General features: G+C 41.9%; 1 protein-coding gene across 1 annotated transcript; it reads left to right on the top strand.

Moving 5' to 3' along the window:
* Positions 1–23,513: 23,513 nt before the first annotated feature.
* Positions 23,514–27,381, top strand: LOC135940432 (leucine-rich repeats and immunoglobulin-like domains protein 3). The gene is made up of 5 exons (XM_065485305.1): positions 23,514–23,907; positions 24,579–24,942; positions 25,612–25,692; positions 26,535–26,789; positions 27,094–27,381. Exons 4-5 carry the CDS (start codon positions 26,604–26,606, stop codon positions 27,373–27,375), a joined length of 468 nt encoding a protein of 155 aa, XP_065341377.1. The 5' UTR covers positions 23,514–23,907; positions 24,579–24,942; positions 25,612–25,692; positions 26,535–26,603; the 3' UTR covers positions 27,376–27,381.
* The last annotated feature ends 564 nt before the right edge of the window (positions 27,382–27,945 follow it).

Genomic DNA, 27,945 nt, shown 5'->3' with positions numbered 1-27,945 from the left:
ACAAAATTTAAAAAATGTGCAATTTTTTGAGTTTTTTTAGTAGTTCCACCTCCAAATCTCGGGTTCCATTGATCAGACTTGCAGAAACTATCAACTATTGCACTCGACTTGACCTGCTCTGACAAAAAGGTCGGTTTGGGGAGCTTGCTCTCCGTCAATAAGATGTCACACAACTCGAAAGATGGAAAACACGGAGCGGCGACAGGAACGGCGGTGTCGGCGGTCGCTTGTTATTAAAATTGTGGCATTGGGGATGAAAGGGGATGAGTTTAAGCTACTTATAAACCCTCCAACTGCTCAGAGGAGATTGAGACGTGTCCAACGGTAGTTAGATTTGGTATTTGAGATGCTCAGAACCCGAGATTTGGCGTTTCAAAGTTTCAAAATCGCGTGAAAAAACAATTTTTTAATTTTTTTAATTTTTGCCTGATCCCGGATTTTAACAATCAGAATTTCAAAATCCATCAGTAGACTGTTCTCAATCTCCTCAGAAGCACAGTTTTGTTTTTCACGCTGTAAATAATATTTTTTTTATATTTTGAGCTTTCAAAATTGAGACAAACGCACTCGCCTAGAGATAAAAATATTTTATTGCTGGTGGTTTCAGATGAAATTAGAGTTTGAAAATTTTTAAATTGATATAGAGCAATTTTTGTGCGATTACGGAGAAGGGTTAATGAATTAAAATTTGCACTTCAAAAGAAACACCGAAAAATATTTCAACACGATTATAATTTTTAGAATTAAATAATAACAACAATTATTTTATTTAAATCTATATTTAATTTAATAATTAATTTTTTATCTATTTATATTAATTTTCGGCGTATTTATTTTTGTTAACTGAATTTAAGCTTAATAATAAGGACGCCTTAGGATTTTTATAAATGGAATTTAAATAAAATTTTAATGTTTTAAAATGGTTATCAGTATTATATAAATAATTTTTTGGTTAGATTTAATGCTTAGTTCTGAATTAATCTAATGGATTTAATTTTATTGTATTTTATCGGATTTCAATATTTATTATTTATTTTTCTTTAAAATATATTCAAATTTAACCGCGTTTTCTTTGTATTATAAATTTTTATTCAGCGAATTTAAATTTAAAGGTAAAATTCTTGAATTTCAACATAATTTTTATGTATTTTTCAATGGATTTGTAAACTAGATTAAGATTTCGGGCTAAATTAATAAAATGAGCTGCTTTCCCATACGCTGACACGGATCTAGAGGACTTGGACGTGGACTACGAGGAGGACTGGTGAGGACCGCAGAGATGGCCTGGAGGACAACAACCGGCGGAGAAGAAGGAAGGTCTGGTGCAGCCAAGACTGACATGAAGACCCCGGAATGCATCGCAAACGAGAAGTTGGTGCGGCGCCTGGACGCGTCGGAGCAGATCAACGAGGCCGAGATGACCGCGCAGAAGACCCTGGCGAAGACCAGGTTGGACGCGGCCGAGCAGCCGGTTGGGCTGGAGGAGCTGGAATCGCAACGGACACAGCTGGAAGTTGAGGTGCGGCAGCTCGAGGCGACGAGGCAGCAGCTGGAGGCGGCGGCGAGGTGGAGGCGGTGGCCAAGTGGAGGTGGCTGTCAGGTGATGCCGGCGAGGTGCCGGCGGATCGTCGCGCGCGCCTGCTGGAGACGAGGGAGGCGCTGGCCACCACGGAAAAGACCAGCACGACAAATTGGTGCACACAAGGCAGCGACCACGAATTCCCGCGTCTAATTAATAACTGCACTTTGTTACTCTCGTGCAGGCAGGCGGCCGCGTCGGCGGACGCTGGTAGCGAGTGGCCAATTTCCGGCTGCCACTTTTAATCCGAACATCAATCTACTCTCGCCGCTGTTGCGCGACTGCAAGCCCTTTTTCACCAACCTCTATTAGCGAGAGGTGCGGAAAAAGATAAAAAGGGTAAAACAGGAGTTTGAATGCTGGTTGCGTGTCGCGTGTGTCGATGCTTTTCAACCGCGACAGCGAGATTCAAAGGTCCGACGCGTGCCGTGTGTGGCAATTTTTCTGGGGGCTTTTCGCTCATTCACTCGATGTTTAGAATTTGACGCCAAACAGCGCCGATTTTCCCTTCCTCACAATTAAATCAATTAAATGAACTGTTTTGTTTTTTCGGAATTTTTCGTTTTTCAATCGTGCGGTTGCGGTCCTTTTATGTTGTGAAGTAAAAGTTTGTCGTTTGCAACAAACCATAGCGATGCTGTTTCGTGCTCCGCTGTTTGCTTGCATCGTGACGCAAGCACACTTTGTAGTGCGCTTGCTTGTTGACGCGTGCGTCTGTTTGAAATTAGTGTCATTTTTCTAATTTCAATTTTCCTATAGCCTTTATGTAGAGCAGACTTGGCGCGCGCATCCAGTCGCACGCAATGGCGAATCGCAACTCGCGGAAATGAAGTGACTAATAATCCACGCTTGGTCAACCGAATACAAATACACTTTCGCACACTTGAAAGAATCTGCGAGCTGTTGAAACTTAAGTTATTGTTTGGCATTAGGCGTTGCGGCCGCGTGCACGTGCACGTGCTGTCCCTGTTCGAAAAAATAAGGATGGTGCTTGCAGCTAATCGCCGCCGATTGGTTTTCGTCCGATTCCACCGAGATAATGCCCTCCGAATGCATTCTACTTGGCACCGTTCCTTCCGTCCTCATTTTACTTATCGTGTCGGATTGCGGCGAGTGGAAATTCTGTTGGCGGCAGGAATTTCATGTTCAAAGTGATTGCCATTCATTTTCTTATTTTTAAACCAATTAGCTGTCTTGGTATCAGAATCCTCTTCAAGTTAGCTCTCTCTTCGAAATTTCGATTTGCCTATATTCAATCAGCACGGGGATTCCTAAATTAAAAAATAATGCATTCAATATAAATTTGACCCATTTTGAATTAATTAATTATTAAACATTATTTGTATTGTTATTTTATAAAAATAATCCATTTAAAATAAATTCAATTTCGTTAATTTATTGAGTTTGGTGTTAATTCATAATTGATTTGAATTAAATTTCAATGATTTTATAATAATTTGAATAAAATTAATTCACGAGCGAATTTCGGTTAGATCGAACTCTTTGATGAAGCCATCTAGATTTTTTAAATTCTTATGATTTTGTGTTAGCTGCATGAGCAGCGACTCATGATCAATGCAATATATCGGCCACAGATGGTGGCAATAATTGATTATTGGCATAATTTCATCAAATGGCAAAGTAACAAAAAATTCAAAGTGTATATTGTCGCTTTTTTGTCCGCTTTTCTTTCGGCAGCGAACCGCCGCCGCTCCTAGCGCCGCTCCCTGCCGCAACGACACTTTATTGGTGTTTAAATCGAACCAATTTCACTGCGGCACTTTTCAGCGTTTCATAATTTACGAGCGTCACGTCACAAAATATCGCCTCAAAGGAAGTGCCGGTCTGGCCGCGCTTTGCTGCTGGACGAGAGACCGCCTTTTGGCTGCTCTTTCGAGCGAGCGAGAGCGATAAAAAAATGATATTAAGTCATTGACAGCCTTTCTCGCATCTTTGCAACGGTTGAGGTGTTAAAAAAGAACGAGATAAAAGCGCAAAAATGGATTTAATTAAACAGACACAGCGTAAACGGTGCTCCAGAGAGCGGCGCCAGGAACGGCGGTCGCGCATATTTAACCCTTCCGCCTGCAACAGGAGCATGGCCGCACTTCCTGCATCCTCTCTCTCTCTCTCATGCATTGCTTACGTACGCTGGTATAGCAAATTATATTACAATAATTTCATTGCTGCGCGTTTAAGTTGTTAAATAATTTTAATAATAACCGCTGCGTGACAAAAGCGCCACGATCCACAGCCAGAACCGGTGCCGCCTTGTGGCGCTTTTGCAACGCCCGCGTGTTTATTCATATTTAAATGCTAAAAATGGCTGTTAAATTTTTACCACTTTCAATTCTGCGCGTGTATGTAGCTTATATATAATTATAACGTATAATAGGGATGTCAGTATAGAACTCGTCAAATAATCACGGGAGCCACAACGCGGCGCGTGTTCTGGCTGCGGATTGTGGCACTTTTATCAAGCTGCGGCTATTATTAAAACCTAATTAACACGCAGCAATGAAATTATTGTAATATTTAATTTGCTGTACCAGCGTACGTAAGCAATGCATGAGCGCGACCGCCGCTTCCTGCGGCGGCGCTCTCTGTAGGACCGTTTACGCTGTGTGTCTGTTTAATTAAATCTATTTTTGCGCTTTTATCTCGTTCTTTTTAACACCTCAACCGTTGCAAAGATGCGAGAAAGGCTGCGACGACTGTTCTGGCTGAGAAATCAAACCGTTCCGTCCGTTTCAGTCTCTCAGTCAAAAGCGATCGGCCGCTTCTGGAACTCCACTTGCAGCACGCGGCACTGCAGTCACTCTCCACCAGTTCAAGTGCCTCCTTGACCAGCTTCGCGAGCTGCAGTTGGCGTTCCATGTCGTGCTTTGAGACTTGCTCGAGGCATTGGCACTTTCGGTGCACGCCGTCCCACTCGCTCAGCTCCGTCTCAAGCTGGCGCACGTGGTCCACCGCCTCCGCGCACGCCTCCTGCCGCACGCTGCCCTCCGCGCGCGACGGCTGCTCGGCCGCGTCCGACCTGGTCTTCGCCAGGGGCTGCTGCGCCTCGTTGATCCGCTCCGTCCGTCTCGGCGGGGTCTTCGGGTCCGTCTTCGCTGCTCCTGTCCTTCCTTCAGTCCTCCACCTCCAGTCCAGTCCCTTATTGCGTACTCCAAGTCCTCCAGATCTATGCTAACATACTGGAATACAGCTCCCTATATTAATTCAGCCTTTTACCTTAAGCCTTTTTACAAATCGAATCATAAATGAGTCAAAATTATTCTGAAATTCATGAAATTTACCTTAAAATTCCGGTAAAATTCCATTATAAAGGAAAAAAATATGAATTAAATTCTTTAAAATAATCTCTAGTTAATAATTTCGGAATTAAACATAAGATCGAACCAGAAAACTATTTGCCCAATTCTAATAACCAATTGAAACTGTTAAATATACTTCGCATGCAACGTATTTAAATTTTATGCCATTTATTTAATTTAGTTGAAATTCGATAAATAATATTAAAAATTTACAGTATTTATGTAAAATTATAGGAATTTCAATAATAATTTAAAAGTATTATGAAATGAATATTAAGTGTTAATATTTATTCGAATCTATCAAGATAATCCTGTTATCCGGGTTAAGGGGTGTTTGCTTGCTCTCCATCCACATCAAGTTGGCATACAGTTTTAAAGATGCAACAGTGAGCGGTAGTCCCTCTTTTTCTAAATTGTATAGCAATGGGGATGAAGAGGGATGAGCGTTAGCACCCCCTAAACCCTTCTGCTGCTCAGGGGGGATTGAGGCAAGTTATACGGGATGTAAATTTTGCATTTGTGATGCTCAGAACCCGAGATTTGGAGGTTCAAAGTTTCGAAAACGCGAGAAAATAATTAATTTTATTTTTTTTTGTGATTTTTGCACTTGCTTAACGCCCACGGAAACCTGTTGCAGCATCTGAGCCGATTTTCAATCAGCGTCGCAGCCAGTTTTAAAATTAAAATCGGCACGTGGTCGTGTCGTTCGAGTACTTAAAATGTACACACGCGAGTTGCAGTGACCGCGTAATTACTTATTTGTTTGTATTCGAGAGGCCCTCTCGCGCACAATAATTAATGCTGGATGATTAAAGCCGTGTGAGTCTTTTAATTAACAAGTTTTTTCTTCTCTCGCCATGCAGTTGCCGCAGTGTGTTTAATTTGGATTTTCTATTGCTTTTCCAGGTACTCGGAGGAGCCCAAGTTTGCGCTCGACCTCCGCCGGCGAGGGTGACACTGTGCAGATTACCACTGCGAGGTGATCGGCGACCCCGCGCCGTCTGGCTCAGGGTGAGTACAAAGTCATCTTTTTTGTTTTCATTCTACTGCTTTGTCGATTTATTTTGGATCGTGTGGCTCGCGAAAATTGCACTAATTGCCGTGTGATTATTACCTTAGCAGCTTAAACGGCCTGCAGATGGAATCGCGGTTTGCGTTGGCCAATCTTGCGTTTCCGTTCTTGTGAAATTATCGGACGATTGTACGGATTTGGGAAATGCAATTGCTGCAAAATTGTAGGTGCGATTAATAGAAAAGAATTTTAAATTGAATACTTATTTTTGATCAGGCATTATCTACTATAAGTACAAAGAACTTCTTTGATCAAAAGATTTTGTTGACATTTGTAATAATCCTCTACACAGAAATAATTAATTATCATCCTTAATCATCTCAACTAAGTGGCAAAATTCATTATCAGTCTTCCCTTTCCCTTACATTCTGATCTGATTTTGATTGGCTTTTAACTCTTGAAGACGCCCTTTTTAATTGCTCTGCGCAGTCGTAACGAAAACATCTTTCCTCCACATTTTATTTTTAGATATTTCCTTTCAAATCCTCACATCAGGAATTTTTAAAGATCTGAGCTGGTTACTGCTTTTGTTCGTGAGGAAATTAGAAAATAGTACTGTGTCGCGTGAGTTTGCCGGTGCGGCGAGCGTCGCGTGTGGCGTGTTTAGAATTCGGGACGCCCGTCCAAAGTCGGTGTGCCGTCAGTGGCGGACGCGGATTCGAGAGATTGGAGACTGGGCCACGGCAGGCAGGCAGGTAGGCAGGACAGCAATATGTGTCGGCCGGCCGCTGTCGGTGGCTCGGCGGCGCCAAATTGTCAGTTCGCACTGCGATTTCTCCGTAAGCAGAGCAAATCTTTGTGAGCGGCAGTGCCAGTGCACATTCCTTCTAATTGTAAGGCGCACGCCGTTTTCTATCTTAGGCGAGTTCTCGTTACGCGCACGCTCCCAATTGGGATAAATTATCATGTCACGACAGCCACGCAACACGCTCTACACGCAATCCTTTACTTAAATCTCAATCTTCTGTATAGAAAATTGTGCAAAATGGCAGCAACCTGCGGCTTTTTAGAAATATGGCCAGGCCCGTGTACTTCAGCCGAGTGCTCGCTTTTTGGTGACATTTTGCGAAATTGTCGGATCGCGCCTAACTAGCTCTCGCGGTGAGCAAGTGTCGCGCACAATCTGCATTCGGGGCCGACTCTCTTCTGCGTCACTCTGGACAGAACAATTTTCACGAATCGCAATCGTCGTCTCGGTTCGATTCGAGTGCGGAAAAGATCAGGAAATGGGGTTGCCCTTTGGACGCAGCCGTGCACTGGCGCAGAGGTCTCGCTTAGCGCAAAATGCTGGCGCGGGCGGGTATGGTAACCAATTTGCATTGCATGAGCTGGCGAAACCCGAAGTGCGCGCGCCAAGATGATGCATTTTGCCAAACGTTCCAATTGTCTTTTCGTTCCACAGAACAAATTTAATCGAAAATATTCATCGTTGCGGACCCCTGATGAATCATTTTTAACTCAAACTTTCGCAGTCACTGCAAATTAATATTTTCAAGATGAAAAATGCATTTAATTTGCTTTAATCCGTCTCTTTTACATTAATTGGCGTCATCTGACGTGAAATTAAGTCATGTGGAAACACGATATTTTCTCGGATCGCGAAAGAGGAAAGCGATTACGCACATTTTCGGGGCAATTAAGATATATATACAAGTGTGTGCGTCCCACGCGTGCAGCAGCAGGCAGCCGCTCTTTTCGCATTTTCATAATTAACAAGGAGTCAACGCCTTCCGCCTGTCCAAATTCACAAAAAGCTTAATTAAATTCCATCTGGAACGACACACCAATTAAATGGCCTTCTTTACTGCTCCTCTGTTTTTTGAATATTTTTAATCAAATGCAAATTTGGTCCGTTTTCCCTCGTTAAGAGCGTCCAGCATCCGTATTTTTGCGAATTATTTAAATTATTTCTCACGATGTAAATTGATATTTGTTTTTAATTCAAATGAACAGCAAAATAAATCTGGGTTTGAACGTTGAAAGGGCTTTTCAATTAATTTTGATTTTATCTTCAAGCGGTCATGCACTGGTGTCACTTGTTGAGTGTTCGAAGGCGCGTTTCGAGTGTGTTTCCACCTGTTTTGGCGTAAGAGTGAGTCTCGGCTTCTGTTGCCTTTGCTCGCACAGTTAATTACTTTTCTGCTACCGGCGCAAAACACGCACTCGCGTGCGCCGCGTTAAAAGAAAACAATAATAAAATACACACGCACTCGCGTAGGCAGCTCTTGATTATTCCCACGGGTGTTTTCCTCTTTTCATTATCTCTCGAAAGCGCGCGTCCGATGTCACGAATTATAACTCATCGTAAATAAAATGAAACGGCTCCAGTTGTGCGCTCTGGATGTACCTAAATTGAATTCATTCCTCTACAAAAATCTTTTTCCCACTTTATAAAGTGCGTTTTCGACTATCATTATGCCGGGGAGGGCTTACAAAATAACGAGCGTGGTCTGTTAGCTGCTTTTTTTCTCACTTGACGCCGCGACGCCTCTCGCTCATCTTGCGCTGAGGCGAGGCTGAAATTTGGTTTTCGCTCCGCTCTCGCAATCAGCAGCGTCCGTAAAACCGGAGCATTTTCATTCTGCGCGGCTTTCCAATTCAATTTATTGCCCAAATTAAGCGAAAAGAAGCAAGTAGCATAAAAGATATACTTTAACCCCATTATTATTTATTAAGAAAAGAAAAATTTCCAAGCGCTGCACATTTCATAGTTTTTTTTATTTGTATTTTATCCTTGTATCATTTTGGTTGGGAAAACCTTTTTCGAACCGAACCAAAAGGCAAATAAATTTTCGATGATTTATTTATTTTTATTCATATTTTCGCCGCAATATGCACTAGAGGGAAAAAAATTAATAAAATCGGTGCAAAATCGATGCTGGTGTGCAAGCAGTGTCTCGATCGGCCTACTTTTTAATTAAAAACGCAACGCTGCCGCACGCCGCTACTGCCTCCAGCTGCCGTTCGGAGCCTTCCGCCTCCGTCAGCAACCGCCTCGATGGCCATCTCTTCCCTTATACCCGCCTCCAGCTCCCGTTCGTGGCCCGCTGCCGCCTCCATTGCCGCCACTACGCCCTCCGCTGCCAACGCTTTCGCCGCCGCCGCCACCTCCGCCGCCATCTCCACCACTGTCGCCACCTCCGTCGACGCCGAAACCGGCACCACCTCCGCCGCCGACTCCTCCGCCGCCGACTCCTCTGTCCCAACCACCGCCGCCTCCGATGCCACCATCGACTACGCCGCCGCCACCTCCGCCGCTTCCGACGCCGTCACCTCCGACGCCGCCAAAACAGCCGCCACCTCCGCCTCCTCCGACGCTGCAACCACCGACGCTGCAACCACCGCCGCCTCCGACGCCACCACCGACTACGCCGCCGAAACCGCCGCCACCTCCGCCGCTTCCGACGCCGTTACCTCCGACGCCGCCAAAACAGCCGCCACCTCCGCCTCCTCCGACGCCGCCACCTCCGCCGCCTCCGACGCTGCAATCACCGCCGCCTCCGACGCTGCAATCACCGCCGCCTCCGACGCCGCCACCGCCATCACCAGCAGCGGCGACGCGCTTGACAGCTGCTTAGCCGCGTCCGACCTTGTTCCCTCGTTGATCCGCTACGTCCGTGTCCGGGGTCTTCGGGTCCGTCTCTTCGCTGCTCCTCTCCTTCCTTCAGTCCGCCAGTCCTCCTCCTCCAGTCCAGTCCCTCGCGTCCTCCAAGTCCTGCAGATTCAGATCCATTCTAGCCTATGGGAAAGCAGCTCCTTTTATTCATTTAGCCCGACATCTTCATCTAGTTCACAAATACATTCAAACAATCATAACAATTACAATAAATTATAATAAATTTTTCATTCAATGCAAATTCGCTTCAAAAAATTTTTAAAACAAAGATCATTTTGCTAAATTTTATTATCAAGTAAATAAATTTAAATTAAAAAATTTTTAAATTTCATAAAATAATTAAAATCTATAGCTGTTAATAATTTAGGAACTAAATATTAAAGCGAACAAAAAAATATTTATCCAATTGTAATAACCATTTGAACAATTAAATTTCCTTTGAATTCAATTTACTTAAATTCTAAGACTTAATTAATAGTTTGCTAAAATCAAATAAATAAATAAAATATTTTCAATATTAATATAGATAGATAAAAAATTCATTAATAAATTAAAAATATTTTCAAATAAAATGTTTAACATTAATATTAATTCGAAAAAATTATAATCCTGTTGAAATGTTTTTCAGTGTTTCTGTAAAGTGCAATTTCAATTTATTAACCATTTGCCGTAATCGCACTAAAAGTGCTCTGTCACTTAAATTTTTTTGAATATCTTTTTTCATCTGTAATCTCCGGGTAAGACATTTTATTACGTTAGGAGAAATTACGTTCGTCTCCATTTTGAAATCTCCGAGTTATTAAATCAAGATTAATTATAACGTCAAAAACACATCTGCGCTCCAGAGGAGATTGAGAAGAGTCTATAGCGGTTGATAGATTTTGAAATTCTGGTTTTTAAATCCCAAGATTGGGAATTTGAAAAATCACGAAAAGTTAAATATATTTCTTTTTACGTGTTTTTTAAACTTTGAACCTCCAAATCTCGGGCTCTGAGCATCTCTAATGCAAAATCTACCTAACAATGGACTCGTCTCAATCTCCTTTGATCAGGTGGAGGGTTTAAAAGGTGCTTAAACTCATCACCTTCCATCCCCAATGCCATAATTTTAATAACAAGCGACCGCCGTTCCTGTCGCCGCTCCTTGTTTTGCATCTTTCGAATTGTGTGACATCTTATTGGCAGAGAGCAAGCTCCCCAAACCGACCTGTTTGTTAGAGCAGGTCAAGTCGAGTGCAATGGTTGTTAGTTTCTGCAAGTCTGTTCAATAGAACCCGAGATTTGTAGGTGGAAATACCAAAAACCTGAAAAAGTTGCACATTTCTTTTTCATTTCGTCATTTTTCCAACTCCAAAACTCGGGTTTTAAGGGTCAGAATATAAAAAACTAAAGACCGTTGCACTCGTCTTGAACTGCTCTAACCAACAAATCGGTTTTGGGGAGCTTGCTCTCTGCCAATAAGATGTCACACAGCTCGAAAGATGCAAAACAGAAGGAGCGGCGACAGGAACGGTGGTCGCTTATTGTTAAAATTGTGGCATTGGGGATGAAAGGGGATGAGTTTATGCACCTTTTAAACCCTCCACCTGATCAAAGGAGATTAAGACGAGTCCATTGGTAGTTGGATTTTGCATTAGAGATGCTCAGAGCCCGAGATTTGGAGGATCAAAGTTTAAAAAACGCGTAAAAAACAAGCAATATATTTAACTTTTCGTGATTTGGAAAGTAATAAAATGTCATAACCGGAGATTTAAGATGAAATGAGATGTTGAAAAGAATTTAAAGTGATATGGAGCATTCTTTGTGCGATTACGGCGAAGAGTTAATGAAATGAAAATTGCACTTGATAGAAACACCATAAAACATTTCAACAGGAATATAATTTTCCGAATTTATATTAACATTAAACATATTATTTGTAATTTATTTTATTGGTTAATGAATTGTTATTTGTATTATATTAATATTGAAAATAATTATTTTTATTTATTTAATATCAGCCAAATAAGATTTATGCCTTAGAACTTAAATAAATTGAGATCAAAGAAAATTTAATTGCTTCAAATGGTTATGAGAATTGAATAAATGTGTTTTTATTACCATTTGATATTTAGTTCGGAAATAATTAACAGCTATTTATTTTAATTTATTTAGCGACATTTAAACATTTTTTAATTGAAATTTTTATATGAAATAATCAAATTTAACAGGTTTTTCTTTGTTTTAAAAATTTTTTTAAAGCGAATTTGTGTTGAATGAAAAATATTTTTTAATTTCTCGTTATTTTTATGATTTTTTGAAAGCATTTGTAATCTAAATTAAGATGTCTGGCTAAATTAATAAAAGGAGCTGCTTTCCCATGGGTTATAATGGATCTGGATCTGGAGGACTTGGAGTACGCAATAAGGGACTGGACTGGAGGTGGAGGACTGAAGGAAGGACAGGAGCAGCGAAAACGGACTGGAAGACCCTGGAGATGGACGTAGCGGATCAATGAGGCGTAGCAGGCTGTGGCGAAGACCAGGTCGGACGCGGCAGAGGTGATGGCGGCGGCGGAAGAGAGGACGGCGGGGAGCGGTGGCGAAGACTAGGTCGGACGCGGCCGAGCAGCCGTCGAGCGCAGCGTCGGCGAGTTCGTGGCGTCGACAGCGGCAGCGGAGAGGTCGGCGGAGGCGGCGGCGAAGTTGGCGGAGATGGACGGAGCTGATCGACGAGGCGCAGCAGGCCCTGGCGAAGACACGGCCGAACAGCCGGTCGTGCAGGAGGATGGTCACGACCGGAAATTGTGGTGCGGCAGAGCGAGGGGAAGAGTTTGGCGGCGGCGGCGAGTGAGGCTGGAGGAAGCCGCGGAGGTTGCCACGGATGTGGCGGGCAGCGTGCAGATCCTGAAGGCGGCAGCGAGGCCACGTCCGTCAGCTGGAGACTCAGGAGGCGCTGGACCACCGCGGAGAAGGCCAGCACGAAGAACTGGTGCACACGAGACGTACTCGCCAGTCACCAGCTGCAGCTACGCGCCCTCAACAACACCACGAAATTGCAAAACCATCGGTACTCAAGGAGCGAGATATAAAAACCCGCAATTTAAGTCAAATAATTAATTTGACACCTTGTCAATGCAATTTAAATTAAAAATTCGACCGTTGCATAACCATTTTTTCAGTCTGAACAATTGTCTCACATTGGAAAGCACAAAAAATAGTTCGTCAACGCTTTTGATCCAATTAAAACCATTAGAACCCGCGTACCTGATCCCCGCCAGCCCCATTTTGAACGTATCAAAGGGAGATAATTATGCGACCACTGCGCAAACGCGCGGCCGCTGGCCTCCAGCTACTCGGCAGGCCTCCTGCTTCCAACCGATCAATCATATAGCGGCTGACCTCGCCAGGTCACGCCACCCGAGCCCACGTTCCGCGTGATTTTTTTAATTTGACGATCGGTATTGAAAATTCCAAGGGCCAAACAACAAGAAATGCGTCCCAAAGCCGAGAAAATAAAAATAATGTTAAAAATGGGACAAATTTACAAGATAAAAATTCAAAGAGTGGTTTCTTTGGTTGCTGCTTGCTAACATTCGTGTATACACTCTATAATTTAATTAAAACGAAGCACGACACGTAGCACCTGCTTCCTCGCGGATTTTCCGCCACCGCTGCACACACGGCCTCCAAAATGAAATTGGCTGTAGAAGTATATCGTGAAAAATTTTGTGTTTTTCTTTATATCGCGCGGCCAGCAATTTGTTTGAAATTATGCTGAGAGTGCGGACCTAAATCATCTTAATTAAATTTGTGGTGATAAATTAACTAAATAGTATTAATTAAGTTAAGGCACCGACACATGATATTTGTTGCAGGCATTGGAACTGACACATGCGGTGAATATCAGCGGCGGCGCCGAATTTCGGCGTTCTCGCTCGCTCGCTCGGGAGGCAAAGGCCGAAGCAGCGCCGCGGGGCGCTTGCTAATCATTGCGAGTCGCGGCCGCGCCGCTTGTTTGTGTTCATCTTATCATCGGCAATTAAAAATTTTGTTTAAAATGTGCTTTTACAGTATTTTCAAGGAGAGGAAAGAAATTTTTAATAACAATCCGCAACCATTTAATCCTGTATGATTAAATATTCTTTTATTGACATTGACGAAGATTATTACGAATACCAGATTGGCACCTAACCAATGAGAGCATAACGCAAAATTAGCAATCGAGTCACGCGAGGTACGAAGAGCGCGAGAATGAAGTTAAAGAAGCGGTTTAAAACTCTCCTGACCTGATTCGTAAGCGGGCTCGGTCCCTGACGCCCGACGTCACGCCCACGGAGGCCACACTGCTCTTCAGGGACATCAGGGACGCGCAGGAAGTCCGCGCGTTGAAACGTAAAGACCGAATTCTCAAATTCTTTCCGTCAACAATGAACACTCAAATTCGCGGCGACTATGAAACAGATTAATTGTTGGTTTGTTGACTGCATTTTTTGGGTGTTTGAGATAAATAGACACGTAGCTCTTTTTTATTGTTGTGATTGTGACGTCACTGACAACAAATACGGGCAAGCGGGGTAAATTTTAGTTTGTTAGCGCTGAATATGAATGTGCACGAATGTGAAGAGCGTGCTGTTTGTTGTGCCGGGCAGCACGCGTATTTCGCCGGTTGCATAACACGCGTCAGTTTTGCCTCAGCGGGAGACTGCGTCGTGTTTCTCTTGTCGCTGTCGCACGTTAAAAATAGAGACACGCGCTCTGGACTCTCCACGTTGCGCTCTTGGAGCAAGTCAGTTGTCAGTGTCGGTTTCGGTCTGCTACTTTATGAGCAAGCATATTCTTTTCAAACTTAATTATGCTGGATCGAAGAAGGATTTTCAATTTAAAGATGACCTGCTCGTCGAAACATTTTCTTTTCTTTTTCACAATACCTATTAACGCACACCAAATTATCAAGATTTTTTTGCGTTTGCTTAAATTAGAACCAATTTAGAATAATTAGTGCCAATGAAACGAAGCATCAAATTAAAAAGCAAACGTGAACACAACTGCAGCGCGCCACGAGCGTGGAATTGCGTCGTTTGCGTTGTGGCAGGCGCGAGACGTGCGCAAATTCGGCGACAGGGCCGACTACCGCGCCGTCGCCGACGAGCAGAAGCCGGCGCCTTCGCCTTCCTGCTCCTCGGATTTGCCTTCGCCGCTGAAATCGCCGCCAAACCTTTGCACGAACGACTGCTACACCTCGCACAGAATTGATTGTTTGGCCCAAATCTATTGCTCTATTTTGATTTATAATAGCAGAAGCCGATTTTGTGTCGTGCGCTGCGTTCAAACGCGCTGCAGGCAAACTCTCTTTCCTGTCGGTCAGCCGACACCGAGTTGCGACTTCGGCCAACGCTTCTGCAAACTTTATTCCGTGCTCTATTTAGTTTGCAGTTTTTTATTGCAAAATATTTGGAGCCGACGAGAGAGCAATGATGAGCGAGAGTCTACCAGAAATGGAGCATTTCCCTGACGTGAATGACAGATTAAATTTACTTCCGTAAAATATTTAATTTTACCGCATTAATATTTATTATATATATTATTATTAAAAGAAAAATTTCCAAGCGTTGGAAATAACATGCGATAGTTCATTGACTGTGATTTTTTTAACAGCAATGAAAACAAAAGGGAATTGGATTTGTTTGCTATTCATGCATATTTCATAGTTTTTTTATTTGTATTTTATCCTTTTATCATTTTGGTTGGGCAAACTTTTTTCGAAACGAACCAAAAGGCAAATTTTCGATGAGATTTATTTTTGTTAATTTTCTCGCATCAATCTTACCAGCAGCAGAGGGAAAAATCAATAAAATCGATGCGGGTGCGCAAGCAGCGTTTCGAATGGCCTGCCTTTTAACTATAACACTGCCGCACGCGACATGCCTCCAGCAGCCGCCCACACCTCTTTCCTCGCTGCGCACGCAGCTCTACGTCTCCACCACTAGCCGCCTCCGTTTCGATCTGTCCTGTACCACCGCCTCAAAATGCCCACTCCGCCAACACCTCCACCGCCGCCGCAACCTCCGCCGCCGCCGACACCACCGCACCTTCCGCCGCCGCCATCAACACCATCACCGCCACCAGCCACCATGAACTCGTCGGCGCCGCGCTCGACGGCTGCTCAGCCGCGTCCGACCTGGTCTTCGTCAGAGCCTTCTGCGCCTCGTTGATCCGCTCCGTCCTTCTCTGCTGGTTCTTCCTTCTTCCGGTACGTCTTCGCTGCTCCTGTCCTTCCTTTAGTCCGCCAGTCCTCCACCTCCAGTCCAGTCCCACGAGTCGTCCAAATCCTGATCCATTCTAGCCCATGGGAAAGCAGCTCCTTTTATTAATTTAGCCAGACATCTTAATTTAGATTACAAATCCTTTCAAAAAATCATAAAAATAACGAGAAATTAAAAAATATTTTTCATTCAATTCAAATTCGCTTTAAAAAAATTTTTAAACAAAGAAAAACCTGTTAAATTTTATTTTAATTAAAGAAATGTAAGGTAAATAACTTTAAAATGTGGTTAAATCAATAAAAATCAATAGCAGTTAATTATTTCGGAACTAATCATTAAATCGCACTAAAAAAAATATTTATTCAATTCTCATAACCATTTCAAACAATTAAATTTACTTTGAATTCAATTTATTTAAATCCTAAAAGGCATAAATATTATTTAGGTTAAATTAAATAAATAAAAATCAATATTTTCAATATTAATATAGATTAAAAATTCTTTAATAAATTAAAAACATTTTCAAATAAAATACTTAATAATAATACTTATTTGAAATTTTTTAATCCCGTTGAAATGTTGTTCGAAGTTTCTTTTAAGCGCAATTTTTATTTTACTAACCTTTCGCCGTAATCGCACAAAAATGCTCTATCTATATCACATTACATTTTTTTCAACATCTCATTTCATCTGAAATCTCCGGGTATATGACATTTTATTATCTTAGGCGAAATTACATTTGTCTCCATTTTGGAAGCAAATTATTAAAACAAGATTAAATATATAGCGTCACAAACCCATTTGTGCTCCAGAGATTGAGAACAGTCTGGCGGTGGGTAGTTTTTGAAATTCTGGTTTTCAAATCCCGAGATAAGGAATTTTAAAAATCACGAAAAATGAAATAGATTGCTTGTATTTGCGCGTTTTTTTAAACTTTGAATCTCCAAATCTCGGGTTCTGAGTATCTCAATTACCAAATCTCACTACCGTTGGACACGTCTCAATCTCCTCTGAGCAGTTGGAGGGTTTAAAAGTAGCTTAAACTCGTCCCCTTTCATCCCCAGTGCCACAATTTTAATAACAAGCGACCGCCGTTCCTGTCGCCGCTCCTTGTTTTGCATCTTTCGAGTTGTGTGACATCTTATTGGCAGAGAGCAAGCTCCCCAAACCGACCTGTTTGTTAGAGCAGGTCAAGTCGAGTGCAATGGTTGTTAGTTTCTGCAAGTCTGTTCAATAGAACCCGAGATTTGTAGGTGGAAATACCAAAAATCTCAAAAAGCTGCACATTTCTGTTTCATTTCGTCATTTTTCCAATTCCAAAACTCGGGTTTTAAGGGTCACAATTGAAGAAATTACCCACCGTTGCACTCGACTTGACCTGCTCTAACCAACAAATCGGTTTTGGGGAGCTTGCTCTCTGCCAATAAGATGTCACACAGCTCGAAAGATGCAAAACAAGGAGCGGCGACAACAGGAACGGCAGTCGCTTAGTATTAAAATTGTGGCATTGGGGATGAAAGGGGATGAGTTTAAGCACCTTTTAAACCCTCCACCTGATCAAAGGAGATTGAGACGAGTCCAACGGTAGTGAGATTTGGTAATTGAGATGCTCAGAACCCGAGATTCGGCGTTTCAAAGTTTCAAAATCGCGTGTAAAACAATTTTTTTAATTTTTGCCTGATCCCGGATTTTAGCAATCAGAATTTCAAAATCCATCTCTAGACTGATCTCAATCTCCTCAGAAGCACAGATTTGTTTTTCACGCTGTAAATAATATTTTTTAATATTTTTTAGCTTTCAAAATGGAGTCAAACGCGCTCGCCTAGAGGAAATAACATTTTATTGCTGGTGGTTTCAGATGAAATTAGAGTTTGAAAATTTTAAAATTGATATAGAGCAATTTTTGTGTGATTACGGAGAAGGCTTAATGAATTAAAATTTGCACTTCAAAGGAACGCCGAAAAATATTTCAACACGATTATAATTTTTAGAATGAAACAATAACATTAATTATTTTATTTAAATTTACATTTAATTTAATAATTTATTTTTTTCTATTTATATTAATATTTATCATTTAAATTTTTATTTATTGAATTTTAGCTGAATAATAAGGATGCCTTGGGATTTTTATAAATGGAATTTAAATTAGATTTTATTGTTTCAAATGGTTATCAGTATTATATAAATAATTTTTTGGTTAGATTTAATGCTTAGTTCTGAATTAATGTAATGAATTTTATTTTATTATATTTTATCGCATTTCAATATTTATTATTTATTTTTCTTTGAAATATATTCAAATTTAACCGTGTTTTCTTTGTATTTTAAATTTTTATTCAGCGAATTTAAATTGAAAGTTAAAATTCTTGAATTTCAACATAATTTTTATGTATTTTTCAATGGATTTGTAAACCAGATTAAGATTTCGGGCTAAATTAATAAAATGAGCTGCTTTCCCATACGCTGGCATGGATCTGGAGGACTTGGACGTGGAAGACGAAGAGGACTGGTGAGGACCGCAGAGATGACCTGGAGGACAACATCCGGCGGAGTTGAAGGAAGATCTGGATTGGCCAAGACTGACTGGAAGACCCCGGAATGCGTCGCAACGAGAAGTTGGTGCGGCGCGTGGACGCGACGGAGCAGTTCAAGGAGGCCGAGCTGACCGCGCAGAAGGCCCTGGCGAAGGCCAGGTTGGACTGGAGGAGCTGGAATCGCAGCGGGCACAGCCGGAACTTGTGGTGTGGCAGCTCGAGGCGATGAGGCAGCATCCGGAGGCGGCGTCGAGGTTTGATCTGGCCGCAGTGCGGGAACTGCATCTGCCAGTTGCGGTTCGTCGAGTGCTGTAGCAGGAGGTGCTGAGCACTATCGAGTAAATTGGCATGACGCCCTCGACGATTCCTTAAAATGTCAATTCCCTGAGAAAAGCTGCGAGCAGGATATGACACATATGTTGCATGCAATTCATGAAGTGAAGCTGCAACAACCGCAGGCACCGTCTGACACCGATGAAAATTTTCAATCTAATTTCACCGGTCCTGAGCATCAATTACCACTATGCTGTGAATTGTTCAAACAGAAATATTAAAGAGCAGTTGTGTCGCAGAGCGAGATGGTTGGCAAAACACTACCTTAAAAATGTTGAATATCATAATTGGTATGTCAGGATTATTTATAAATTAATAATTTTTGAAAATCACGACGTACTCTGCACTGGCCGCTAATTTCTGCATTAAAAACTGAAATAAAAAATTGCAATCGCCAAGCCAGAGAGCAAGCGGCGATCATAAAATATGTAAATACGTTGCTAGGTGTAACAATTCGAGTGGAAAATAGAGGGCCGAGCTCTGTGCTGTGACCAGCGAGCCTCTTCGGAGCTGGCTCTGTTAATTAATTGTCAGGTCACGCAGTGGGCAAGCAAAAGTTCCGTGTAACAAGCGGTAAATTGGTGTTGCGATTGCACTCTCCCATAGACACGCGCGCACAATTTGATTGAAAAGCAGTTCTTGCTTATCTATGCCAGACCGGCGAGTTTGCCTCTTTTGTGAAATTTCTCTATGGCTGCTGTTTTGAACTATTAGATCTCTGAGTGGAAATGTAATTTTCTGTCTCGCAAATTCCACTCTCAATTAGATGGTTTATTTATATTAGCTCTTTAATATTTCTCAGCGTCATTATCAGTTGTGCGTAGAAAATTTTTTATTTTAAAATAGAAGTTGTACACCATCATTTGCCTCAACTCAAAATCAATTATTATCTTTATCACTCTTGCAGATAATTTAATAGAAAAATTTAATTGATTTGTTAGGTGGTTTAGCGAGTGTGGGCAAGCAGATGGCGCTGCGCCAGTGGCTGAGCGAAGAAGGAGGCGCGCGGGCATCGGATTTGAGATCCCCAGATTGCTTCGTCACGGCGGCGCACAGCATGTCGCAGGCGTGGAAAAGCACCTTCGAGGCGGTGCAGACGGCGGCAAAGCCTTTTTTGGGGCCACGAAGAACCCTGCCAAGTATAAAAAAGAAATTATTTTTAAAATTTGCGAACTATCCAGTTGCCTATCATAGGTTTGTCTTGCTGAAAGGCAAGGAGCTGTCCAATTCCACATATAGGATGGAATCAAAGACGCAAGGACCTGCTCGAGTGGCTGGCCACGCTGACCCATTGCGCAGCGTGACGCTAGAGACGCCGCACGAACGCTTCTTCCAGCTGATCCACATGGACAGCATCGTCAAGGCGCTTGATGCCCTCTAGAATCCACCAACCGCTGAGGAAAACAAGCCCCAACAGTGCTGGCAGCGATTTAAAAGGTTTGGAAAAATGGTTTTCTTTGTTGCGAAAACTGATAGTGGAAAAAAGCTAAATAAAATGTATTAAACTCAAACCAGATAGTCTGAACTACTACGTATATCTGGTTTTTGTCAGGTTAAATGCGGAACAATTTGAAAATTATTTTTTAATAAACCCAATGTAAAAAATCAGACAAGTCTCTAAAAGTTAGTTCTAAGACAGTTTTATGTAATTTTGTTTGTATTTGGTAATTTTAGAGTGGTCATCGCTTGTTTTTTTAATTTAATTTGAAATTAAAAAAGCGAGTTTTTCTCTTAGAAAGTCTTAAAAATGAAAGAGCTACTCTCCAGGATGATTAAGGTCATCGGTTGAGATCAAAGGTTGAGTTTCGTGAACCATTTTTGATATTTAAGGCGTTTTTTTTTAATTTTTATATCTATTACCGTTTTTAAACGTATAAAAAGCACATCAAAAGTGTTCCTATATAAGGCAGGTTTCAAATATGTGAGCTTGAGTGATTCTTTCAGACTAGCCTTTTGAGCCTTCGTTTTTAAGAATATTGCAATTGGAAAATATTTAAATTGAATTAAAACTACTCCTTTGGTCTCTGAACTGATTGATCCAGTTTTTTTTTTAATTTGTCCTGTAATGTGTTTTGATTCGGCTGAAATTAGGAAAATATATTAATTGCACGGTTGGTTCATATGCTCAGAATATGCTTACTGTCACTTCTGAGACACACGGAGATCTAATTACTGCTTGAAAATATTAATACTGCTAGAGTCGCAAGTTTGTATTTTTCACACCGCACAAAGGACATTTTTTCAACTATAATCGTTAAATTTAAAAATGAGTTACTAATTTATTAGAAATTAAAAATTATGCAAATTAAAATTCTTACAAAATCCGTAAAATTAACTAAATATTTATTTGAAAATTTTAATCGAGTTCCTTGAACTTGGCAATAGTTAGAAAAAATTGATCTTGTAAAATTTTAATTAAATTGTCTTGGTATGAGGATGAAAGGAGAGCGCGAGTGTGTGCTGTGCACGCTGATTTCGCGGGCCAAACGCCAACGTGTTGCATGTGAAGCAGGAGGCGGAGCCAGGCACAGCATGCACAAGTGTGCATGCGCGGTTGGCTGCTGGCGGTGGCACTGGCAGTCTCAGTCTTTATTCTTTGTCATCAGTCTGGCAGCGACAACGACTGGAGGATGATGTGCGCGGTGCTAGTCTATGGCTACGTTAAAAAGTGAATAAATTAAAAAAAACGCTGAAATTTGGAACCATTTATAAATTAAAATCGTTGCGGAATTGAAGTCAGGAGTTTCAGAAAAATCACCAATGGTCTAAAATAAATCCAGTGGCAGTCTGTTACAAACATCAACTAATTTAATGCTCATTCCTCTCCAATATTTCAAATTGCTTCCCTCTTTTGCCCTCAATAGTGTGAACCCGCGGAAACAGAGCACTCAAAAGTGCACGCTGCAAAATAATTACAATAAAAAAACGTAAAATTGTTGTTTACAGATCAATGAGCTGTGTCAGAAGGACAAACTCCTGGAGGACCAGCGGAAGATCATCGTCGAGATCCAGATAAAGCTGGACGAAAAGCAGAAGGAGCTGGAGGGGCTGCGGCAGTCGCTGGACACGCAGCACTTGACCGTGGAAAGGCTGGAGGTGGACAAGCAGCAGCTGCAGCAGCAGCTCCTCGAGGCCAACGAGAAGCTGGAAAAGTCGGCCAAGGTACGCGCGACCTTTAAAACTGCCGTTTCTACTCTCCTTACTCATTAGAGTCATTATTTTATTACTGGCAGCGACTGGAGGGTGACGTGTGCGGTGCTGGTCTGCAGCAGTAGTGTTTGAGGGGCCAGCGAGGCGGCCAGCGATCACCAGGTGAAATCGAGGACCACGGCTACATTTTGGGTGTGTACAGTTTCTTCTTTCTTTTATAAGCAGGGCGACCCCGCCTGTGTCTCTGGCGCAGTTGGGTAAAACTCTGCTGTTTCCTTTCTCCTTTAAATTTCCCTTTGACCCACTTGATTCTTTTGGACGCTGCCGGACATAATTCTGGAAGCGTTCTCCTCTGAGACGTCACCGCTGGCAGTTTTTAATTTAATTTCTTCGGTGAATGTCGGGCGTACAAATTAAAAGGGAATAAGTTTTAAACTCGGATTTATTTAATTTAAAATCGTGTAATTTTTCACTCGCTTTGTCCAGCCTGTTTAAATAATTCAAACCGGTCCTATCTTGAAATATCTGGCAGGATATTGTAAAATGGGTTTTAAAAAATTCTCCAACAAATCACATTCTCAACACACGAGCTTTGACAAGGATGGTACATTATTGGAGAAGGGAAAAAAGACGTTACGCAATGCAAAGATTTGCGTTTTCAGAGATTTGATTTATAGCAAGCTCCGAGCACTTAATTTTTTACTGAGGTAAAAGCTATAGTTGTTTGGTGGTTGTTGTTGCAGTGCCCGAGCAGAAAGACGCCCTGTTGAGCGGCCAGCTGTCCCGACCGCCCGGCCTGCTGTATACCGAGTCCGTCCCACGCAGCACCCCATCCAGAAGCAAACCATCCTCCATGCGGAGTGAGTAGCAAATTCCAATAATTTATTTCCAGCACATTCTCGGCTCGAACGTATTTCGTCAAGGACGTTTCTAGTTTGCTTAAAATTCCGAATTTGGTAATTGTTTTTGTTAAATTTTATTATTTTATTGTTGAAATTCCAAATAGCACGTATATGTTACATCGTCGACATCATAATTTCGTGTCGAAAGAGTTGCGGTGAAAGAAATGCACCTCTTACTCTCTAAATGGCTAATCACGGTCTCGAGCACGACTTTCCCGCTTTCGGAGAATACAAATGGCGGTTTAATTAAGAGATATTATTGCAAGCGGCACACGATTTATGCACAAACTAGCGCGCGCGCCTCGTCCCTGCCTTCAATTAACACGAGTGCGCAGCTTTCTTTGATTACCGGCGGGACACTGGTTTTTATTGCCGCGCAGCAGCCTACGTGACGTCATAATAATACACGCGCGAATTATTATGTTCCACTCGGCAGCATAAAGCGAGCGATTAAGTGCAGCGCTTAGTAATCGCAGTTTATTGAAAAAGGTATAAATTGCAGTTTGAGTTTGTTGTTTTTTTATTCAAAGCTCAAGTGCATTCGCCTTAAATGGATAAATTTCCTGTCATTCATGCGTCTGGTGCGTCTCAACTCATTAATTTCGCCATTATACGAAATGCAACTTTTAAATCTTGCCGCGCTATTTGCTGTTAGAGCTTGCGAGTGGGAGTAAAATTAGCGGCGCCAGCGGCAGTTGCATGAAGCTAGATTTGCGAGGCCTGAGGTTAATCGCCATTTTGCAGCTGTGAGTACTGTCTCAATCTGCAGCCGTGATCGAGGATTAAGAGGCCTGCGAGGTGGCCGGCGACCAACAGGCGGCCACCGAGGGCCGTGGCAGGCCACGGACGGCGTGCAGGACAAGTCAGAGGGCCCCGCTCAGCCAGATTCTGATTCGCAGGGTGCGAGGCCGACTTTTCCCGAGTGCATCGTCACGCTGAATTGCAAGGATATCCGCAAATTGAAGCAGCAGCAGCCTCCGCCAGCAGCACATGCAGGTGCAACCACCGACCCTGCGGCCGCCGCCCGTCGCTGAGAGCGATTCTTTCGTATGGATGTCCAGCACAACATACCCATGCCCACCAGCCGCACGAGAGGCTCAATTTTGGCGACAGATTTTTAATGCCTGGCTCTTCCTCCGAGTGGCTTCGGCATCAAGGTAGGAAATTGGAACTATAAACGAGCTTGATGTGTGTTAATTTACCCTCGGCGAGCTCTATTTTCGTGATATCTCCGCTCACCCGATGACCGATTAATTTTTCAGTCCGCTCGCTGGCAGCAACAAATTTTACGCATTATCAGTTGCATCAGTTTTGATAGATTTTGATCCAGTTACTCAATTGGCCAGTTTTTTATTTGTCTGTGTTCATGTTTAATATACCAAACAATGAACAATAATCGGGTCTATAAATCAAGCCAAAAGAGCCTTCCTTTTTGTTGCCGTTGGTGGTCGGCGGTCGGGTGTTCGGCAAAGGTTTTTGGCCCGGAAATGATCTCAAACTGACGGCTGTGCTTCTCCGAGTAAAGAAACTGTTCTTTTTTTGTTAATCCCGTTTTTCAAGCTTAAGTTATGAGTTAAAAACCACCGCGAAAGAATTTTTTATTTTTTAAATAAATGAGATGTATTGCCACCGCTGATTCTTAGCATTGAATTTACAAGGTAAATGAGACGTTTTCAACAAATACTTCACGAGCATTGACTTAGTTTAAATAATCGGTTGAAATACTCGTTAAATGTGGTTTTTATTTTCTCAGTTTAGATTTTGAAGATTTTCTTCGTTTTTTGCGGCTAAACTGCGTCTGTTAATAATTAAAATTGTTGTCGTTTAGGTGCTGAACGTTGAGTGGACGGACGATGCGTTGTTCGAGTTCGCAGTTGAGGATTACGTGTTTACGTGCGATTGTCCATCGCCAACTTCGTCTGTGTCTTCGACATCGTCGGCCAGCTGGTTGGAGCACTGGGCTGCATCCTCGGCGCTTGCGGCATGGCGGCGCACTTCTCACCCGCTCGGGCGATTGTCGGCAACCCCTTAAGCAGCCGGAACGTGGCACCTTCGCGCGATCTCATCCCCAACAGCGTTCGGCAGCACGTGCAACGCGTCAACGTCAGGCCGCCTCCAAGCTAGGCCGACGCCCTGAAGAAGCCTGAGCCGCCCAGCATTCAGGTTACGCCCGCCACCAGGGTTCCTCCCAGGTGAGACTCTTTACTTAACTCTAAAATTTCAGTTTTTCTATTATTCCTTTAAAAAGTTGGCTTTCAAATTGATGGTGCAGGGTTTGTATAATACATCTAAAATAATATAAAAAATTCAGGACCAGTTACGATTTGCAAAAAGTGCGAGCAACAATTTTCAATTAAACGAGACATTAAAAATACATACTTCAAAAATGAGAAGCAGAAAGTTAGAGTTTGGAAATGGCCCGAATCCAAAATTTGAAAAATTCTGAGAGGTGTCGTTTGTAACAAAGTGATATCTCACTTTTCTCTAATTATTTCTAAACGTTAATTCCTAACATTCCTGAATTAAAATATGATTCAATTTGAACTCTCACAAAATGAGGAATAAAAATTCGGAAAAGGCTTGAATTCTAAATTTAAAATTTGTAATGGTGGTTGTTGGGGCAACAACGTGCTTGCAATCTTTATTAGTTAATTTAAAAATATATATTGTCAACTTTCATCTACAAATTACCACATTGTGACCAAAGAACTGTTAAGATTTAGGGCTTGAATGCTCACTAAGTGTCGGCATGTCGTCTTGATATTTCCCTTTCCTAAAAAACGTGCGAAAATTTAAAGTTTTGGCTTTGCACCCCATTCTTGAGTCACGCACATTGCAAATTATTATTTTTTCTGTTTCAGCGACTTGAAGATCGCCCTGTCCTACACTGAAAAGCAGCAGAAACTGATAGCACTGCGCAAATTGATTCCTTTCACTGACGAGTAAGTGAATCTATTAAATCTCAATCCCTTTTCTTTTTTATCATTGTTATATCTCATTTTTTTTAAATTTAATTTGATCTCTGACAACTGAAATTTTGTTAATTTATTTCAAAGCAGCTGTTAGATCCCTGACCAAGTAAATCGCCAAAATGCGGTCATATTTGAAGGATTTTGGCTTCAAAATTAATATTTTCACACTGCAGCGCTTTCTTAAACAATTGGCTTATTTGCTGACCTATGGCCAAGTTTAGAGTGTGGCTGGCTATTTCTATGTAAATTGTCATTCCCCAGCAGTGCCCCTTATATTTTTAATTGCTAATAGGTGGTATGCCTTTTACAAGAGACTCATCGCTTAAATTGGGGATCAATTAAATTTATTAAATTCACGTCGCTGGGAGCACATTTTATCCAGATTTTTTAATTGGTTTTATATTATGATGTCACCAAGCATAATAATTTTGGAACTATCAAGTAGGTAAAAATACTTGAATTTGACTATTTTATACTCAAATTACCGGTGAATTTAATTTATCAACTGCCAATTTATCTTCAGTTTCTTGGTTTAACTTTATTTTTTTTTGCGTCAATTATCAAATTATTAACTTACCATTTGAATCGATAAAATGCCCCATAAAAGATATTTTTTTCAACTACTATAATCGTGAAATTTAAAAACGAGTTACTCATATATTAGAAATTAGAAAATTATGAAATTATAATACTAATATAAACCGCTGAATTAACTAAATTGTTTGTTAGAGAATTTTAAATCGAGTTTCTTGATCTTGCCAATAGTTTGAAAAAATAAAACTTGTAAAATTTTAATAAAATTGTCTCGGAAGGATGATGGAAAAGCGGCGAGCGCGAGTTACTGCACGCTGATTTAATTGTCCACACGCAAAACGAGGTGCATGGGAATAAAGAGGCGGAGCGAAGCACAGTATGCACAAGTGCGCATGCGTGGTTGGCAGCTGGCACTGGCACTGGCAGTCTCCATCCTCCATCTCCAGTCTGGCAGCGACATCGGCTGGAGGAAGACGTGCGCGGTGCTGGTCTGCAGCCGTGACAGGCGACTATCGAGGACCATCACATTTTGGGTGAGTACACTACTTTTTTCATATTTTGCTGTTCCTTTTTTCTTGTCCCCTTTTCCTCTTTCCCTTTTCCTTTTTGATTTTCCCTTTTTCCAGCAGGGATGGTCGTCGTAGCTTTACACTAGCCAATCAGATTAGCTCCAGGCTAAAAATCACCTCATAAATATTCTATAAAAATAAATTTCTAAGCTTTAGTCCTTACATTATTTATAAATTAAATTAAATAGTTTGACTGTAATAAAAATTCATTTTGTTAAAAATTAATAAAATCAATATTAAGAAATTGTGGTTGTTGTTGTAGTGTAAGGTCGTCGAAGAGGGCGCGACAGTGCGGTTCCAGTGCGCGATCGCCGGCCACCCGACGCCCTGGGTGACCTGGGACAAGGACGGCCTGATCCTGACGCCGTCGCGCAGACTGACCATCAAGGAGAAGGACGATTTGCGCATCGTCGAAATTATCGAGGTTACCGTGGAGGACGCCGGCCTCTTCAGAGTCACCCTGGAGAACGACGTCGGCCGCGTCGAGGCCAGCGCCAGGCTGAACGTCATCGGTGAGTTTTGTACTTTGTTCAATCCCCTCGGCACTTGAATTGATTAAATTTATTGCGTTCAATTGCGTCGGTGGAAGACGAGACGGCACGCGATGCCTACTGATGCATTTTTCTAGTCCTTTCTTTGCGTCACAAGCATATCGTGTGAATAATTCTGGCAGTTGACGCAATTCGGAACGTTCCCTATTCGCTCGTAGGGGCCGTTTTGATCTTCTAAATTTTGTATGAATAAGACAAAGTGTTTGTCTCGAAAAGTAGACAATTTTTTTGATCGTCCCAATGAAATGATTTATTTTTTTAAAGAGGAATTACGTATTGAAGCAGGGTTGTTCAAGTAAATTGACAAAATCTCAGGAGGAGGGAAACGAGCTGATAATCATGAAGCCAATTAATAAAGCTCTTAATTATTTTTTGGCTTAATCTTATGTGCACTGTAGAGGGAAGAAGGCACGTAATAAAATCGATGCGGGTGTTCAAGCAGGTCGGCTTTGCTTGCTTGAGACGTGCAAGTAGGTCTCCAGTGGCCTGCCTTTTAATGTAAAGCGCAAACGCTGCTGCACAAAGGCCGACGTTCAAACCCGCGGGAAATGAAATTTCGAGTTTTCCAC

Source organism: Cloeon dipterum, chromosome 3 (genome assembly GCF_949628265.1).
Source record: "Cloeon dipterum chromosome 3, ieCloDipt1.1, whole genome shotgun sequence".
NCBI lineage: Eukaryota > Metazoa > Arthropoda > Insecta > Ephemeroptera > Baetidae > Cloeon > Cloeon dipterum.
This window is presented reverse-complemented; position numbering and strand designations above follow the sequence as displayed.

Excerpts from the sequence above, each read along its gene's own strand:
- LOC135940432 (XM_065485305.1), top strand. The coding sequence starts at position 26,604 with ATGGGAATAAAGAGGCGGAGCGAAGCACAGTATGCACAAGTGCGCATG. Across the intron at positions 26,790-27,093 it reads CGAGGACCATCACATTTTGG|GTCGTCGAAGAGGGCGCGAC; the intron begins GTGAGTACACTA and ends TTGTAGTGTAAG.